This window comes from Thalassophryne amazonica, chromosome 17 (genome assembly GCF_902500255.1).
Source record: "Thalassophryne amazonica chromosome 17, fThaAma1.1, whole genome shotgun sequence".
In the NCBI taxonomy this organism is placed as follows: Eukaryota; Metazoa; Chordata; class Actinopteri; order Batrachoidiformes; family Batrachoididae; genus Thalassophryne; species Thalassophryne amazonica.
Window position 1 is genome coordinate 34,388,387 of NC_047119.1, and position 15,866 is coordinate 34,404,252.

General features: G+C 40.0%; 1 protein-coding gene across 1 annotated transcript in view; it reads right to left on the minus strand.

Annotated features, from left to right (window-relative positions):
* The window catches only part of LOC117529236 (FYN-binding protein 1-like), a 31,822-nt gene extending 15,956 nt beyond the window's left edge, over positions 1–15,866 (minus strand). The window contains 2 exon segments of the mRNA XM_034191959.1: positions 1,153–2,140; positions 15,740–15,866. Of these exon segments, the coding sequence (XP_034047850.1) occupies positions 1,153–2,140; positions 15,740–15,742 (991 nt within the window). The 5' untranslated portion in view covers positions 15,743–15,866.

Genomic DNA, 15,866 nt, shown 5'->3' on the forward strand with positions numbered 1-15,866 from the left:
TCCTTAGGAAGTTAAAGCTGTCAAATCTGCCTCAATATCTTTTGGCAAATGTTTATTGTGTAACCATGAAGAGCCTTCAGACTTGTTACTATACAGTGTGGTATGGCAGCTCCACTGAGCAGAACAGGAAGGTTCTGAGGTGGGTTTTGAGGGCAGCTCAGCATGTGACTGGGACCACACTACCATCCTTAGAGGACATTTATGCTGCCTGACCTAAATAGAAGCCACCTGTATTATAAAGCACACATTCTAGCGTGGACACTGCCTGTTCTGTTCTTCACCTTCTCCTCAGGGAAGAGATTCAGGGCCATCAACTGCAGAACCAACAGCGTAACAACAACAACAAAAAAAGCTGTGAACTCTGTCACCCCAACTCTAGTACCACAGGAACCTCAGAAAGACGTTTGTAAAAGTAAATAAATAAATATAATCATAATTGTAGGTAAATTATGGTCAACATTCTACTGATATGAAGTATGCTTGCTGAAAGAAACTCTGTAGGACAATTTAAAGACAGATAAAAGTAATCTACTAGTGCTGAAAAAGGCTGGAATGGAGATATTGCAAAAAATGTATGACCTATTGGATCGGTCACTTAGAGTTATAGGTCACTTAGAGTTAAGCTGTGCATAATTTGATAGTGTTCTTTGTACTATAATCTTTAGTGAATGCACTAATTGTATTGTTACTTTCATAATTGTCCACTATCAAGCAGATAAAGCTATTCATACTTACCCTGTTGTGTCTGATGATTTGTGGACGTTAATGCTGGATTTTACGGTCGCAAATTGAGTTTCACATAAACGGTACAATGGTAAAACAGCTATTTGCGACTGTAATCCAGCATTAATGTCCGCAAACCATCAGACACAAGAGGGTTATTGCCATTCTAATCCAATTCCATTGTTTGCAGTGTTTGTTTTTCTGTAAGTAATTCAGTCGGCGAAGCTTACTGTAGCAACAGCGTCGTCACTCCAGCGCCATTATTGACATCTGTGCTGCAAATGGGTCAGGGCGTGGAGTAACACATCAAATATGAAACGGTTGAATATTTTGCCACGTCAAATCAATATTTTAGCGTCGGAAATCTCACATTAGAGAATTTGGAATCTGGATTAGAATAGTATTTCAACAACTGAAAAGACAATTTACCATCATCAGCGGCCTCTTGTCCATTTCTGAATCGCTCCAGGTTGACATTGAGGGGTCGGTTGGGTTTCACTGGGGCAGTGCCCAAAGCCAAACTGTTGAGGAGAGGATTACGCTTGGGTTCTGAAGTGGTTTCACCATTAACGCCACTCGTCTGAGAAGGGGGCTTTACTGGCTTCTTAATGCTTGGTTTTTTACTGGTTGGTGGTTTGGGTGGAGGGGTGGTGTTAGCAGCACTAAGAGAAGGTTTGTTGGCTCCATCTTCAGTAACATCGGTATTTGAGTGTTCACTCTTGCTCTGCTCTTTAATGAAGACATTCTGAGCACTCTTGTAGTTGGAAAGGGGTTTCAAAGCAGAGTTAGGTGGAGGAAAAGGTTTGTTTGCAATGTCCGTGTTGGTTTTTGTGATTTCTTCAGTTTGCTGTCGCAATTTTTGAATGCTGCTGCTTGGTTTATGTTGTAAGGGTGGCACTTTAGGAGGAGTGGTATTAGTAATGGATGGTACACTCCCATTGTCATCCTTCACCCAGCTTGGCTTGGAGCCGAATGCTGGAGATGGTTTAGATAAGCCAGGGTTGTAGCCAACAGGGGGCTTGTGGACTGTGGGCTTCTGCTGAGAGCTTTGAGATTCAGGAGCCTGTGGAGGATGTAGGGGCTGTTTATTAATGAGCAAAGGTTTATTGTGGGTGCTTGCGTCATCCTTATTTGCAAACCTGGCAGCCAGAGATTTAGCTGTGTGTGACTCTGATATGTCTGTGTCACTTTTAGTTAATATTGTATTTTTCATGTAAGTGGGTTTTTGGGGAATGGGCATAGCACTGCTCGTGTTGCTCCCTGAGATGGGTTTCTTGGTCTGCAGTGTTGGGCCAGAGGATAGGGTAGCATGCAGGGGTTGTTTGGTATGTCCAGCTGGCATGGAAGGAACATCCTCAGAATTAGTCCCGCCTCCTTGAAAGCGAGCCATGATGGCCTTTACATCAGCCTTGTTATCCTGGAATGAAGGGAAGACAAGCAGGAACAGGTTAAACAGATGAACACTGGAGTAAGATATAATGACTGTGTGAACATCTCCAAAAGTTCAGAACATGCAAATTATTCACACTGTGCATGACCCACTATGTAGCAAGCTGCTCCCCAAGCAGATTTTTGGACCAGTTGTTTATTGCTTTTATTGTGTTGTGAAGATCTTCCCAACATACAAACCTTTTCAGTTCTAGACTACATCACCAGAAATTGATTGACAGGTGTTCAAGTGTGATGGTCAGGTGCGAAAAGTAGTGGGCTTGCGACCAGAGAGTCCTCAGTTCAAGTCATTGAGCTCCCCAAGTTGCCCCCAGTATGCATTTGAATGACAGCACTGTGATGTTGGTTAATGTGAGGCATCACTGTAAAGCGTTTTGAGCTTTAAAACACTGTATATTCAGTTACATTTATTTTTTCAGCAGAGCAGCTTTGATGACCTGATCCTAAAATAATTAGACACCAAACTTAAAACAATATAACCAACAGTTGTGGAGATATTGTATAATGTCAATGGAAGCATGAACGGATGGAAGGACAGGCAAAATATTTATGAATTTAATCCTTCACTTAATCAAGTTGGTCAACAGATTGGTTCTGGTTGAGCAATTATTCATAAAACAAGAAACAGAACAATAAAAAGGTACTTTAAATTTTCAACATAAAATTATTTTATTTTAAAGATATTCATAATATTTATAAACGCTATACTATATTTATTGCAATATAATGAACACACAGTGCTGAAATGAAATTATTTGTTTATAAAAAAGTAAACATTACCAATTCTTAGACTGCACTCAGTTTTAAATAATAGGCTTCTATTTGTTAAATTCATTTAATTGTAGTCCTTATGTAAATTCTTCATTCTACAGTTAATCAAAAAAATTTAGCTGAAGTATCACTTCAAGCATTGAAATTACAGTTTGTTGGCTGACTTACATCGGCTGCTTCATTTATATTTTAGAACACAATATCAGCTGCATGAATCACTTAATGCATCTTTATTATCTGAAGTTCGCATCATAAGTCATCGATCCATTCAGCTAACTCCAAAGCTCCAATCACACATCCACACATTCAAAACACTCAATTTAATGTGTTCACAGGCACAAATAGGTTCAAATACTGTAATAATAGCAACAATAATCATAATAATAATAAATCATCTTCCTTCTCTCCATTTAACCTGCCCTCACTGTAAATCTGAATATGTTGGCTTAACTAAAATTAAATAATAATAATAATAATAATAATACAATAGGTAGCTGATTACCTTGGGGTTTTTAAGTTTTGAATTTCAATATTTGACTTCAATGTTGCATATTTTTTGATTGCAGCTATGTTAAAATACTAATTACTGTATTTCCAGAGTATAAGTCGCACCTGTCCAAAAAATACCTATTGAAAAAGAAAAACCCATAAAATCAGCATGTTTTTCTGTTTTGGTGCATTGTTGTGGTATACTTTTATTATTGGAATTCATTTATTTTTATCTTTTTATTTTTATTTATTTTGTTTAGCTCTTTGATTTCTGGCAAAACCCACTTATTCACTGGTATGGAGTATAAGTCACAGACCTCCAAACTAGTTGAAAAATGGTAAAATATGGTAAATTAATTTCTATTTTTTTGGTTGTTTCAGTGTAAAGTATTCAAGTTCATAAAATGTAATATTAGGTACATAAAACAAAATATTAAACAATACTCAAGCTGGAACTGCAAGTATGAGACAGATTTCATTATTGCACAATGGAAATTCAGCACGCTGGGATTTAGTTATTTTTTTCCACAGGCTCTTTCACACACAGGGGCACTCGGGAATTTATCCACCAATTGACCAGTTTCAAAACCACATGCTTTCCCATTTGCACCAGTACCCCAAAGCAGTGTCTTCCCATAAATGTGTATAACTCGTGCTATTTTCCTTTTGGTGTGTGATTGCATACCAAAAATGAAAGCAAAAACATCTGATGAACTTCTTGATTAAGGATCTGTCTTTATCAAACATAACTGAAACTAAGATAGTTGAAATATTTGTTAGTGCACCATGTGGCAGAGTTAGTAGAAGAGGTTGCTCATTAACCAGAATGTCCCTGACTCAGTGCCTGCTTCCTTTTGTCACAGTGCAAAGCACATAAGGTTTTTCAGGATGTTCCATTATTATGCTCATTTACATTGATTAAACTCAAAGTAAGCACATTCATTTTACGTAAAACACATTACGTTTTGGATTTTCAGATAACTAAACTTCTAGAATGAAAAAAGAGAACCCAATTATATTCTTTAGTTAGCAACACTTAAGTGACTTAAGTTAGCATAAAAATGATTTGTTACCTAAGTTAACTTGGTTGAACCCAGTTTATTTGAGGGTTACAAATTGAAGCACTTTATTAAGTTATTAAGTTAAGTCTCTTTTTTCAGTGTACACTCAAAACATGGCTCTTTGGATGAACTCAATTCAATTATGTGCATGATTTCCATCTAATAAATATATGTTGCCCCAACTCAAAACACATCCATGCACAATAATGTAATTTAATTGAGTTAGGGCTACATATGTTTATTAGATGGAATCCAATCCAATGAGTCAGTTTTTTGAGTACGTCACACAAACAAATGGCTCATTGGATGAACTCAATTCAGTTATGGGCAGGATTTCCATATAATAAATACATATAGTCCTAACTAAATTTAATTAAATTATCTTGTATGGATGTCCTTTGAGTTTTGGAATGACTGTATAGTGCTTTCAGCTTCTGCATCAGGTGGAAAATTATTATAGGTATGTGAAAAACAAAATGTTTCAAACATTTCAAGATGACATTAGACTGGAAAGGAAACGTCAAAGCAAATTTGTAACATCTTTTATTAAGCTGTGTTGAAAAGAGCATTCATTTCCATATATTAAAATAACACCAGGAAGTTTATTGTTTTCACTCAGGGTCACCACAGCAGATCTCAGGTGGATCTACATGCTGATTTGGCACATGTTTTACGCTGGATCCCCTTCCTGATGCAACTCCATATTACCTAGAGAATGGAGAGGATCTGAGGAATGGGTAGAATCTGAGGAATGGGTAGGATCCGAGGAATGGATAGGATCTGAGGAATGGATAGGATCTGAGGAATGGGTAGGATCCAAAGAATGGGTAGGATCTGAGGAATGGGTAGAATCTGAGGAATGGGTAGGATCCGAGGAATGGATAGGATCTGAGGAATGGGTAGGATCCAAAGAATGGGTAGGATCTGAGGAATGGATAGGATCAGGAACCTGGTATCCAGGTCTCACATACATTAACACAAGAAGCACGTGGACTTGGGAGCATGTTTTGTCCTTCAGAAATACTGATGGTAGGGATGTCTCTGTCAAGTTTTTTACCCCCAATCCTGATCCAAATCATTTAATATTGCAGTCACCAAGTCCCGATCTGGCATTTGTATTTTGCTACATATTAGCTGTACACACCGCAAGTCAATCCAGTGTATGTGGTTGACAGTTTAACAGTTCTGCAATGCATTAAGAACAAGACAAAGCCTATCAGTAGTTTTATTGATTGATTGATTTTTTTTTTTACAAGATAGAGTAAACAATGTTTTATATGGCTCTTCTCAGTTGTCCTTAGTGCAACAGTGCACAACTAAAACTAGAACACTCAGAGTAATACTGACTGAATGACTGATGAAAGACTGATGACTGTTTTACTTTTTAAAAACACACTCATCTTTGTTATTATCATAATCATTATTATTATTACATCCCAAAAGCAAAAAAAAAAAAAAAAAAAAAAATCTGGGACCACATGCAAAATGCAAACAAAATGCAGCAGTGATTCTGACATTTACTTTGACTTTATTTCACTGCAAACAGTATGAACTAAAGATTTGTTGTTAATTTAAAGGACATGTCGCACAGAAATCATAACAACTTAGGTTTAGGCTGTTAGTGACCATCCGATGATACACCAGGATTACTTTGTGCACTTCCATGACCATTCTCAAAGTATATGGCACGTTGAATGGACTGTAGCTACTAATGTTAAAAACCGAGCCACAGATTAATTGCAAAGTTTAAATAGATGTGATATCACGTTATGATGACTTGTTCTTAAGTGATAACTGTTAATGTCAATGTCAATGCAGTCACGGTAAAAACTACTGACCACAGCCTGTTAAAAACTCAGCTTTGTGCACGCTTATGAGTGTTATCATTAACATAACTGTGAAAAATCTAAGAAATATGTCTGTGTGATCAGGCAGCCTGAAAAACAGTGGAAAGTTCCACCTGCACTTTCACGGTGGGCGCAATAATGGGATTAAAACAGCGTGCTGCACTGGTACAGAGAACAGAGTCCGCACGCATCAAGATTCAAAATCTTGAATCTTGTACAAAAACAGTATCCACAAAAATCTGAGTCTTAGAGGCTCTCCTGTTTGTTAACAAATGTGTGACAACATTATAAAAGTCTTTAAAAACAATGTTCCTCAGACAATAATTGGAAGGATTTCCATATTTCTCCCTCTACAGTGCATAACATCATTAAACGATTGAAGGAATCTGGAGGATCGTCAGAGCGTAAAGAGCAAGGAACAAGCCCAAGCTGAAAGCTCATGATCTTGGATCGCTCAGACGGCACTGCATCAAGAACAGTCCATCGGTACCTGATATAACTACATGGGCAGGGACTTACTTTGGGAAACCTTTGTCAAGCACTACGATACAGAGCTACATTCACAAATCCCACTTGAAACTTTGTCGTGCAAAAGCGAAACCTTATGCTAACCATGTTCACAGGTGGTGTTAACATCTCTGGGCTCGGAAGCATCAGGATTGGACCATCATACAGTGAAGACGTGTATTGTGGTCAGACAAATCAGTATTCCAGGGCCCTCATGTGCAAAGACTTGCGTGGATTTCATACTGAAACATGGCGCACGCTAAAACCCAGAAACTGTCATACGCACAAAAATATCCAGATGTATCAAATTGCACGTATGCACGGATCCAAGCATGTTCCATTTGTACATCCCAATCAACATGGAATTGAGCGCACATGCAGACATACCAAACTCCCCCCGTTCCACGCCCCTATTTAAATATTAAAATTCATGTAAATAGGCCCTGGGAGCTGGGATTCCCCCTCTGTCAGATCAGTCAACATGATTATAGCGAGTGTGAGCGACAGATGAGTTAGTTTATTTGGTACTCTGTCAAACGGAATAAACATGAAATGGTAAAAAGTTAGTGGGACCGTGTGAGCAGTGCACACACACTAAAGTAAAAAAAAAAAGAGAGGTGTGCTGCAGCTGATAGTGTGTGACATTCACAACTTTACACATACGTTTATTGACTAATACTGAACACAGGGAGACAATTGAGGGCCTGTTAAGAAGTGCTGCAGTTCTAGTTTCACCATCAAGCCAAAAAAAAAAAAAAAAAGCAAAAACAAAACAAAACAACAACAAAAAAACACATTAATAACTAACAAAAAACTTATTTGAATGTGCACATGCTCAAATGTGCCCACGCTGGTTTTCATTCAGAACAATTACACATCCATCCATCCATCCATTTTCTTCCGCTTTATCCGGAGTCGGGTCGCGGGGGCAGCAGCTCAAGCAAAGCCGCCCAGACCTCCCGATCCACACACACCTCCCCCAGCTCCTCCGGGGGAACCCCAACACCTTGGGGGTCCCCCGGAGTAACAATTACACAAATAAACTTTTTCCTCACCAAGCAACCATCCATCGTACACCATGCCAGCCTCTAGCCTGTTCCCAACCCAACCCAATGCATTTGCACATCACATATGATTTGAACAATGATGAAATGAAAATGTTTCCTATTAACAAAAACAAATTTATCATGTGATGGTGCCTTTATGGCAATATGTATGTGGTCAATAGCTCTGATTACATTAGGGAAACCAACTCTCACTGCAAATTGCGCTTTAATGTTAGAATGTGATGTACCTGGATGACATTCGGATGATTCCATCCCACACAGCTGGCATGGCTCGGCTCAAGGTTGACTGGCACACTCCTGACTGATCGGCCAGCTCACGCTGGAATGCCCCTGTTGCCAGGAAGCACAGCGTGATCAGCACCTGTGTGGGCACAGACAACCCCTGGCTCCTCACTGTATTGCGCTCTGGGGATGGCCGCAGTTCTGTGCACAGCTCCAGTAACACGAGCCTTGGTAAACAAAATCGGCTTATTAGCCAATTTTTTCCATTTTCAAGTAAATCATTGAGTTCCCTGAATACACGTCACCATTTGCAAGGTCCTCTAACAATGCTAACACAGCCATTCTTAGTGCCATTTCCATCATCACTTTGCGTATGCTTTTATATCTAACCATATAATTGCAAACACGTGGGTGTGTTAATTATTCATAAGTGTGTCTTTGATATGCACATCACTCTGATGACTTCTTCTTTTGTATTAACAGTTTCCCGGCATCACATCTCCATGTTACCAGTGGACCAATAGCTGTGGAAATGAGCGTACGCCAGCTATGAACTTGATGCACTGCACATTTCCACAGTCATTTCACTTTTGATATATCTGAACGTTAGCGTGGAGACGGACATATGCCACATTTTTGTGCGTACACAGCCTTTGTACATGAGGCTCCAGATCGTTTTTGGAAGAAATGGATGCTGTGTACAGAGGACCAAGGATGGCAAGGACCTTCCAGAATGGTATTAACAATAAGTCCAAAAGCCAGGGTCTACCATGGTATGAGGATGTGTGAGTGCTGTTGACAAAGGTCATTTACACTTCCGTGAAGGCAGCACTAATGCAGAAAAGTACACTGAGATTTTAGACCAACATATGCTGCCTTCAAGACATCTTTTCCAGGGACATCCATGCATTTTTCAACAATACAATGCAAAACCACATTCTGCGCACATTACAAAGGCATGGCTACAGAAGAACAGGATACGGGTACTGGACTGGCCTACATGCAGTCATGACCTTTCCCAAATATAGAATGCATAGAGAGTTTTGAAAGGAAGAATGGAAGGAACACCCTGTACCATTGCATACATTTGAGAATGGAACAAAATAACACCTGAAACACTTCATTGCTTGGTATCACCAATGCAAAAACATGTTTTAAATGTAGTGTGAAGGAATGGTAACATCACAAAGTGGTGAATGCGTTAGTGTCCTAGCTTATTTTTGGAACGTCTTGCAGGCCTAAATATAGAAATGGATGTATATTAACTAATGAAATAAAGTTGATCACACAAAACATATAATATCTTGGGTCCATACTGTCTGCAATGAAATAAAAGTCAAAATTAATGTGAGAATCACTGCTTTTCCACAATATTGTCCCAACATTTTGGATTTGGGTTGTATTATTATTATTATTATTATTATTACTACTACTACTACTACTTCATGTTAAAATGTCTTTAAAATGTGTCAAAGGTGGACTGTAACACAAAATGGGAATGGGGCCCTTCCAACCCCTTGCCCTTCTCGCTACAGGGCTGTACAGGATCAGACGTTTCTTGAATATTTTAGGATCACTCACTTCATGAAGAAGAAAGCCACCCAATTTAATGTCCATTTTTAATTCTTCATACATGAAGTATCCATATTAAGATAAGGTAAACTTTACTGACCCCAAAATGAGGAAAATCAGTTGTTTCAGCAGCAAATGTCATCCAATAATACAGTGGTATTGTTGGGTTTCGGTCTGGACTCCTTAATTTGTCACGATTTCTTTAATGCGTCCTGTCATCTGTCTTTTTACTGTCTGAGTCTGTTTGTCATGGATGATTGTGTCTACTTCTCATTGTCTGTGTTTGTGTGTGTGTGTGTGCCACTGAAGTCTGGCACTACTCACTACTGGTGCTTGCTGTCATCTGTGTGTGTTTCTGTCGTGTCTTTTCTGGCCGTGTGTGTGTGTGTGTGGGCTTGTCATTCTTGGCATGCGCTCCCCTGCGTGTGAGTTTGTCTTGTCATCCATCTGTGTTTCTGTCATATTGTTGTCCCCGCCCACTGTCCTTTGACCCTTTCTTATTCATGCTGTTCTGTTCATGTATTTCATAAGACTGTCTTCTGTCCCTGTTTCTTATTCGGTCCCAGTTTTAGTCCCAGCTTTATTTTCTCTGTGTGTATTGTTGATGTTAGGTTTTGCGTTTTGCACAGGATGCTTTTGGATCGATACGTCAGTGATTTGTCACCTATTGTGTTGTCTTGTTGTTCCATGGTTGGTTTGCATTTTGTATATTTTTTGGTTGATGTCTTTGGTCACGTTCACTGTTAGGTTATTTCCACGGTCTGTCAGATGTCTCAGTTTGCTGCCCCCTTGTGTTCCTTTTTTGTTAGGACATGTTCCTGTCTGCCTAATCATTACACCTGTGGATTATCAAGCTGTTTATCTAAGGGCCCTGTCCCACTGGCGTTTAGGAGGATTTGCGCATGAAATGAGACAAAAGCTGAGCGTCCGCAACAAAGGTGGGCGGAAATGACAAATGTCCCGGGTGGATCAGCGAATACATGAGGAAGAAAAGCGGATATAACAGGGAACAGAAGCGAAGGCGACCGCGGAGGCGCCCCCATGAGGGGCACAGCGGCCGTGATGCACTCACTCCATCCGTACCCACTCTGTCTGCATGCGCGTCATACCATTTGCGACCGTGATGTGGCCGTGCTGGGCACGCGTCATATCTGTTTTGCATGCTGTCCTGGTCCGCTGCCAAGCCGCGCCAACCCATCGGTTGCGGATATCAGCGGATGACAGGGGATATGCGGCGCGTTGGTTGTGTGTGTCCTGCATATGTCTTCAGTATGTGTTCAGGCAGTGATGCGGATCTCATCCGCAGCAGGATTTTTGAGCCGCTCAAAAATCCTGCTCCGGACATGCGTGCCTCTGTGGATGATCACGGACGTGTTCGGATGGCGGCCGACTCATACAGGAATGTTACACGGTTATTGTGGTTGTTTGGCGGATGTGGGCCACTTTTGTGCACATTTCATCCGCAAATCCTCCTAAACGCCAGTGGGACAGGGCCCTAAACCACTCCTGTTGTCTGTTTGTTCCCGCTGTGTTCTTTGGCTGCTGTTTTTCGTTACTCCCACATTCTGATTGTCACTTAGGCTGTTGTTAGTTGGTTTTTGCCCTCACCCCCTGTGTCCTTGGCTGTTTGCATTTGGGGTCCTACCTTGACAAGGTTTAGTGTTAAATGTAACAAGTATATACTACAACATACAGTAGTCCCAGTGCAGAAAATTTACAATTTACATTCAATATTAAATTTAATTAAATTTGTCCTCTGCATTGAACTCGTCCTAATTACAGTTAGACACAACCCAACCATTAGGAACAGTGGGCAGCCACAGTCCAGCACCCGGGAACCAACACCAGATGTAGAGATGCTGCCTTGGTCAGGGGCAGAGAAAAGAGCATGTGCCCAGAGGAAACCCCCGCAGACACGGAGAGAACATGTAAACTGCACACAGAAAGGGCAAGAAGCGATCCCATGACCTTCTTGCTGTGAGGCATCAGTGCAAACCACTAACCCACCGTGCCGCCCATTAATGATTGACATCGGCGCAGTCAGATTAACAATGCATGGATGGGGTGACTAAAATATACTGCAGTGTTAGCTGGTGAATGCAAACATGCTGGTATGAACAGACTATGTGAAAATAAAATATAAGTAAATATGTGTAAATGTAATAAAACCAGAACGTTGACCTGTGGGGAACCACGGGTTCTAGATGTGGTCCTTTGTACTGTATATGGAGGACAGCTGACTTTTGGGGAAAATCTGTTCACAGTTATGCTACATTTTTTAAGTATTGATACAGAAAAATGTTTTGGCTTTTATGAATCTTTACTGAAGTTTTAATCTGTTTTCAGTTGTGCGTATTTTTCTAAAATAATTTTTTGTCAATAAGCTTTTGTGAAGCTGCTTAACCAGCACAATATTCTATGTAAAGAAATCACAAATAACTGAAGCTTTATCCAGTTGTTAAGTGTGATGATATGATTTTCAGCTTCCGGCTCCAAACAAAAAAGGCGTGCTATCATTAACATTGAGAACTGCACTGAGACGATCTGATCAGGCTGCACTTTGACCGCTGCACACGGACAACAGCATTAACATCGCAACATAAAACTCTTTGTATATTGTGCCTAAAACTCTCCTGGATATATTAACTGGGTTTTTAGATGTTGTTCTGCGTTTGTTTTATGTAAAAATGTCAGACGCTCAGGTTGTTTCTCCGTTATTTTCAATGGGAGTTGCTGTGAGCTGCGATCGCTTCCTGTTCATGTCGTTCAGGGAGAAAGTGAAGTTTGCACTTTAACGTCCTGTTTATCGTAATAAATACTTTTTTATTAACAAACAGACATGTATATTTTACCTGTGTATAATAAAATATGTAAAGTAAAAGAAAAAAGTTTTATTAAGTGTTCTGACCATAGAACCAGACGAATGCGGTTAACGGAGGTGGAGGCGGAGAAAGGAGGGACGGAGGTTTGCGCACAATGTAAACACAAACTAAACTTAAACTGTAAATCCTTAAAAGGATCAAACAGACGTAACTTTAATTATAAACTTGGAGGTCTTTGGACCCGGAAACAGATTTATCACGTGATGCGTTACGTCATCGCTTAACCGGATATTTGCACTGTGACAGCTTTCACATTAGATCAGATTTCTTGATTTCTTTTTTTTTTTTTTTTTTGGTCTTGTTTTGTATGGAGTGTGAACATGTTAATTCTGGGTTTGGGGGTCACATACATACAGAAATGATCCAGATTTGAATCTGATGTCTGGGATGTTAGAGGACGGACAGACTGATGAATTCTGTCAGGTCTGCAGCAACCTCACAGGGTTTTATTTTGAAATACAGGCTCTTATTGCGAAAGTGTGACATAAACTGGCTGATTTCTCAAACATTTTATGACTTGAGTCGTCATGACAAAATACTTAAGTATTCCAAAGGACGAATGTCAGCTCTTTTTGGATTTCAATTGATGCTCCGATACACAAACACACAGCGGCCACTTACTTTTTTATTACATGAACTATTGCACAGGATAAATTGTACTGATGTGCATGTAATAAAGCACAAAATGCCAGAGGTAGAAGTGATTAATAGTGGAAATCAGCAGGTGGTTACTGTTCTAAAAACCACTACGAGGTGTTCTACAGTCTAAATTGGGTGTCTCGTCTGGGTAGTTGGGTAATCTATATTGGATGGAGTATCACTTCTGTCGTCTCTGCAATATCTCACAGCTGTAACATGATGAATAGTGAAGGTTGACACAGCCTGACTGCAGCTGACTATGACAGAGAAAAAGAAACAGAGGAAAGTTCCCTCATCCTGCTTCTGTTTCTCAACCACACCAAGCTATAAATTGCCCAACATGTTCTGTACCAACAAGTGCTGCTTCTCTAAAAACAGCTGCACTTTCCCCAAAGCCTACAGATTCTGTCAAATGTGGGAAAATACAGACTTAAAATAAATGCATGATGAGAACATCTTTATTGAGCAGTAAGCAAGTGAAACATCTCAGAAGGTCCTGCAATGCATACATGCAGTGTGAACTAGGGTTTCCTGCTGTCATTATGCATCATCAATTGTAAAATGTCACGAGAAGTGAAATGAGAATTACTGTGTTACTTTGGCTGGCACATCCATGGAATTATGGAGGCTTGTTTCCCGTTTACTGCCAATGCACGCTCAAGTGCAAGCTGCTTTCAAGTCTAATGTCCTACTGAGAGATGAGAGAGGAGGAAATGGGATCTTTTGGTAAAGGCAAAGAGGAACAAAGGGTTCTATTTCCAAAGTGATGAAAAAGTGGAGCTGAAGTTCAGTTTTGCAATATAACGGCAGCAGACATGCAAAGGAACTGCCTAAAATGTGTCTTTTTCAGTGTTTCCCTATGCTGGTAGCTGTCTAGGGCTTGGATAGTGATAATATAAATGAAGGGGTGAGTTGGTCCCCAGGTGTAACCTTTGACAATCCCAAATGAGGCATACCTTGAACTATAAAAAAAAAGTTGCAGTGCCTTGACTGGCTGCAACAGACTGGCTTCAAAAATGAGCAGGTTCCGATTGAAGCCCACGTTAAAATGTCCAACTTTAGTAATCTTTAGCTAGTTTCTCCGTCCATGACAACTGTATAGGGGGTGAATTGTTTTTTTTTCCCCATAGTTCCTTAGTTTAACACATTTTAAGAATTAAACTTATGGATAATTAGAGGTATTGTCACTTTGAGTGATGGCTAGTGGGCCTTTAGCCCTGTTTGTAGCATGGCTTGCTCAGAGGCCGCTGGTAGTGGCTGCTAGCTATGGTGGGCAGTGCCTCTCATTTTGAGCATTTTATTGCAAATATATGTGATAATATGGCTTGTTGTGACGTTACTGCTCCTACCAAATCATCTAAGATGTCTGTGCCTCTATTTCTGTTTAGTGAAATTATTGTGTGATTGAATTTTGGATGCTAAGAGCGTTACCACTTTTAGCAGCTATCATGAGGTGAGGTCCAGTTAATGTACAAGTCAAAAAGTATGTAAAAATGTATGTCAAACTCCAGGTTAGTGATGATTCCAGCATAATAGCTGAAAGCTGCAACACCACAAGTGTAAGTAATTTATTGTCTAATCACAAATGCCGTGACCTACCCAAAGACATGAAAGTGTCAGAATGTGCAGTGGATTGACTTTAGAATATGTTCAGGTATGTTCTATTCCTTAACCCAGTCCATAGGTGGCCCTGAGGTGGGGTTTTAAGGGGCTTTAGCCCCTGGATGATTTCAGTAGCTCACCATCATTGTCACAAAAGAAACTTGACTTTGAATTTGGCATTTAAATATTTCCAACCTCAGTTTCTTATAACCACCAACATCTGACTGATTCAATCCTATAGTGCCACCGTTTCCATAGCACCCATAGCACATATTGTTTAAGTGCTGCACTGGAATCAACTGAGCAACTTCATGCCAGTCACATAACACAATATGCATTCAAATTTGTATTGTTCTGTTTGCTTTGGTGTGCTAGCATGACTAAAAATGAATTGTTTCCTTGTCAAGCAGCTCCTTCCTGGAAGCTGGTGAAACTGGTGGAAAGACAGTCCAGCATTCAAAAACAGTGAAGGAAAATAGGCCAACATAAATGACAGCAACTTCCATCCTGCTGTTTGTTGTTAGGTAAAGCATTTGTCTGCCTTTAAAATTTTCCAAATTTACATTTGTGTCCTGTCAGAAGGGTAAATATGATCTTTAAGCAAAACCTGCTATTGTTAGTTCTGTATAATGTTTCTGTGTTATGTAACGAGCCCTTAAATTTTACTTTAAAATACATATGCGCACATTTACTACAAATTCTGTCACCCTACCGTTAAATAATAAGACCTTCACTGAGCCCCACCCAGACAAAAACCTCTGAAGCCGCCACTGTGCAAGTTATAAGTACGCTGACCAGAAATGATTTTCTATTGGCGCTTTATTGCCACAGCAAATGTCACTTCTCATTTTTATTTCTTCTCAACTAGTCATTTTAAACAGTTTTGGTAAGAAGTGCACTGGACCTACCATGTTGAAGACAACAGTCCCTGGTGTGTCCAAACTCCAACTTGTCGCCGTGTAGAGTGAAGCACATAGAGCGGTAGCGAATGACAAAGAAGGGAAGAAGGATGTGTGTGTCTGTGTGTATGTGGGG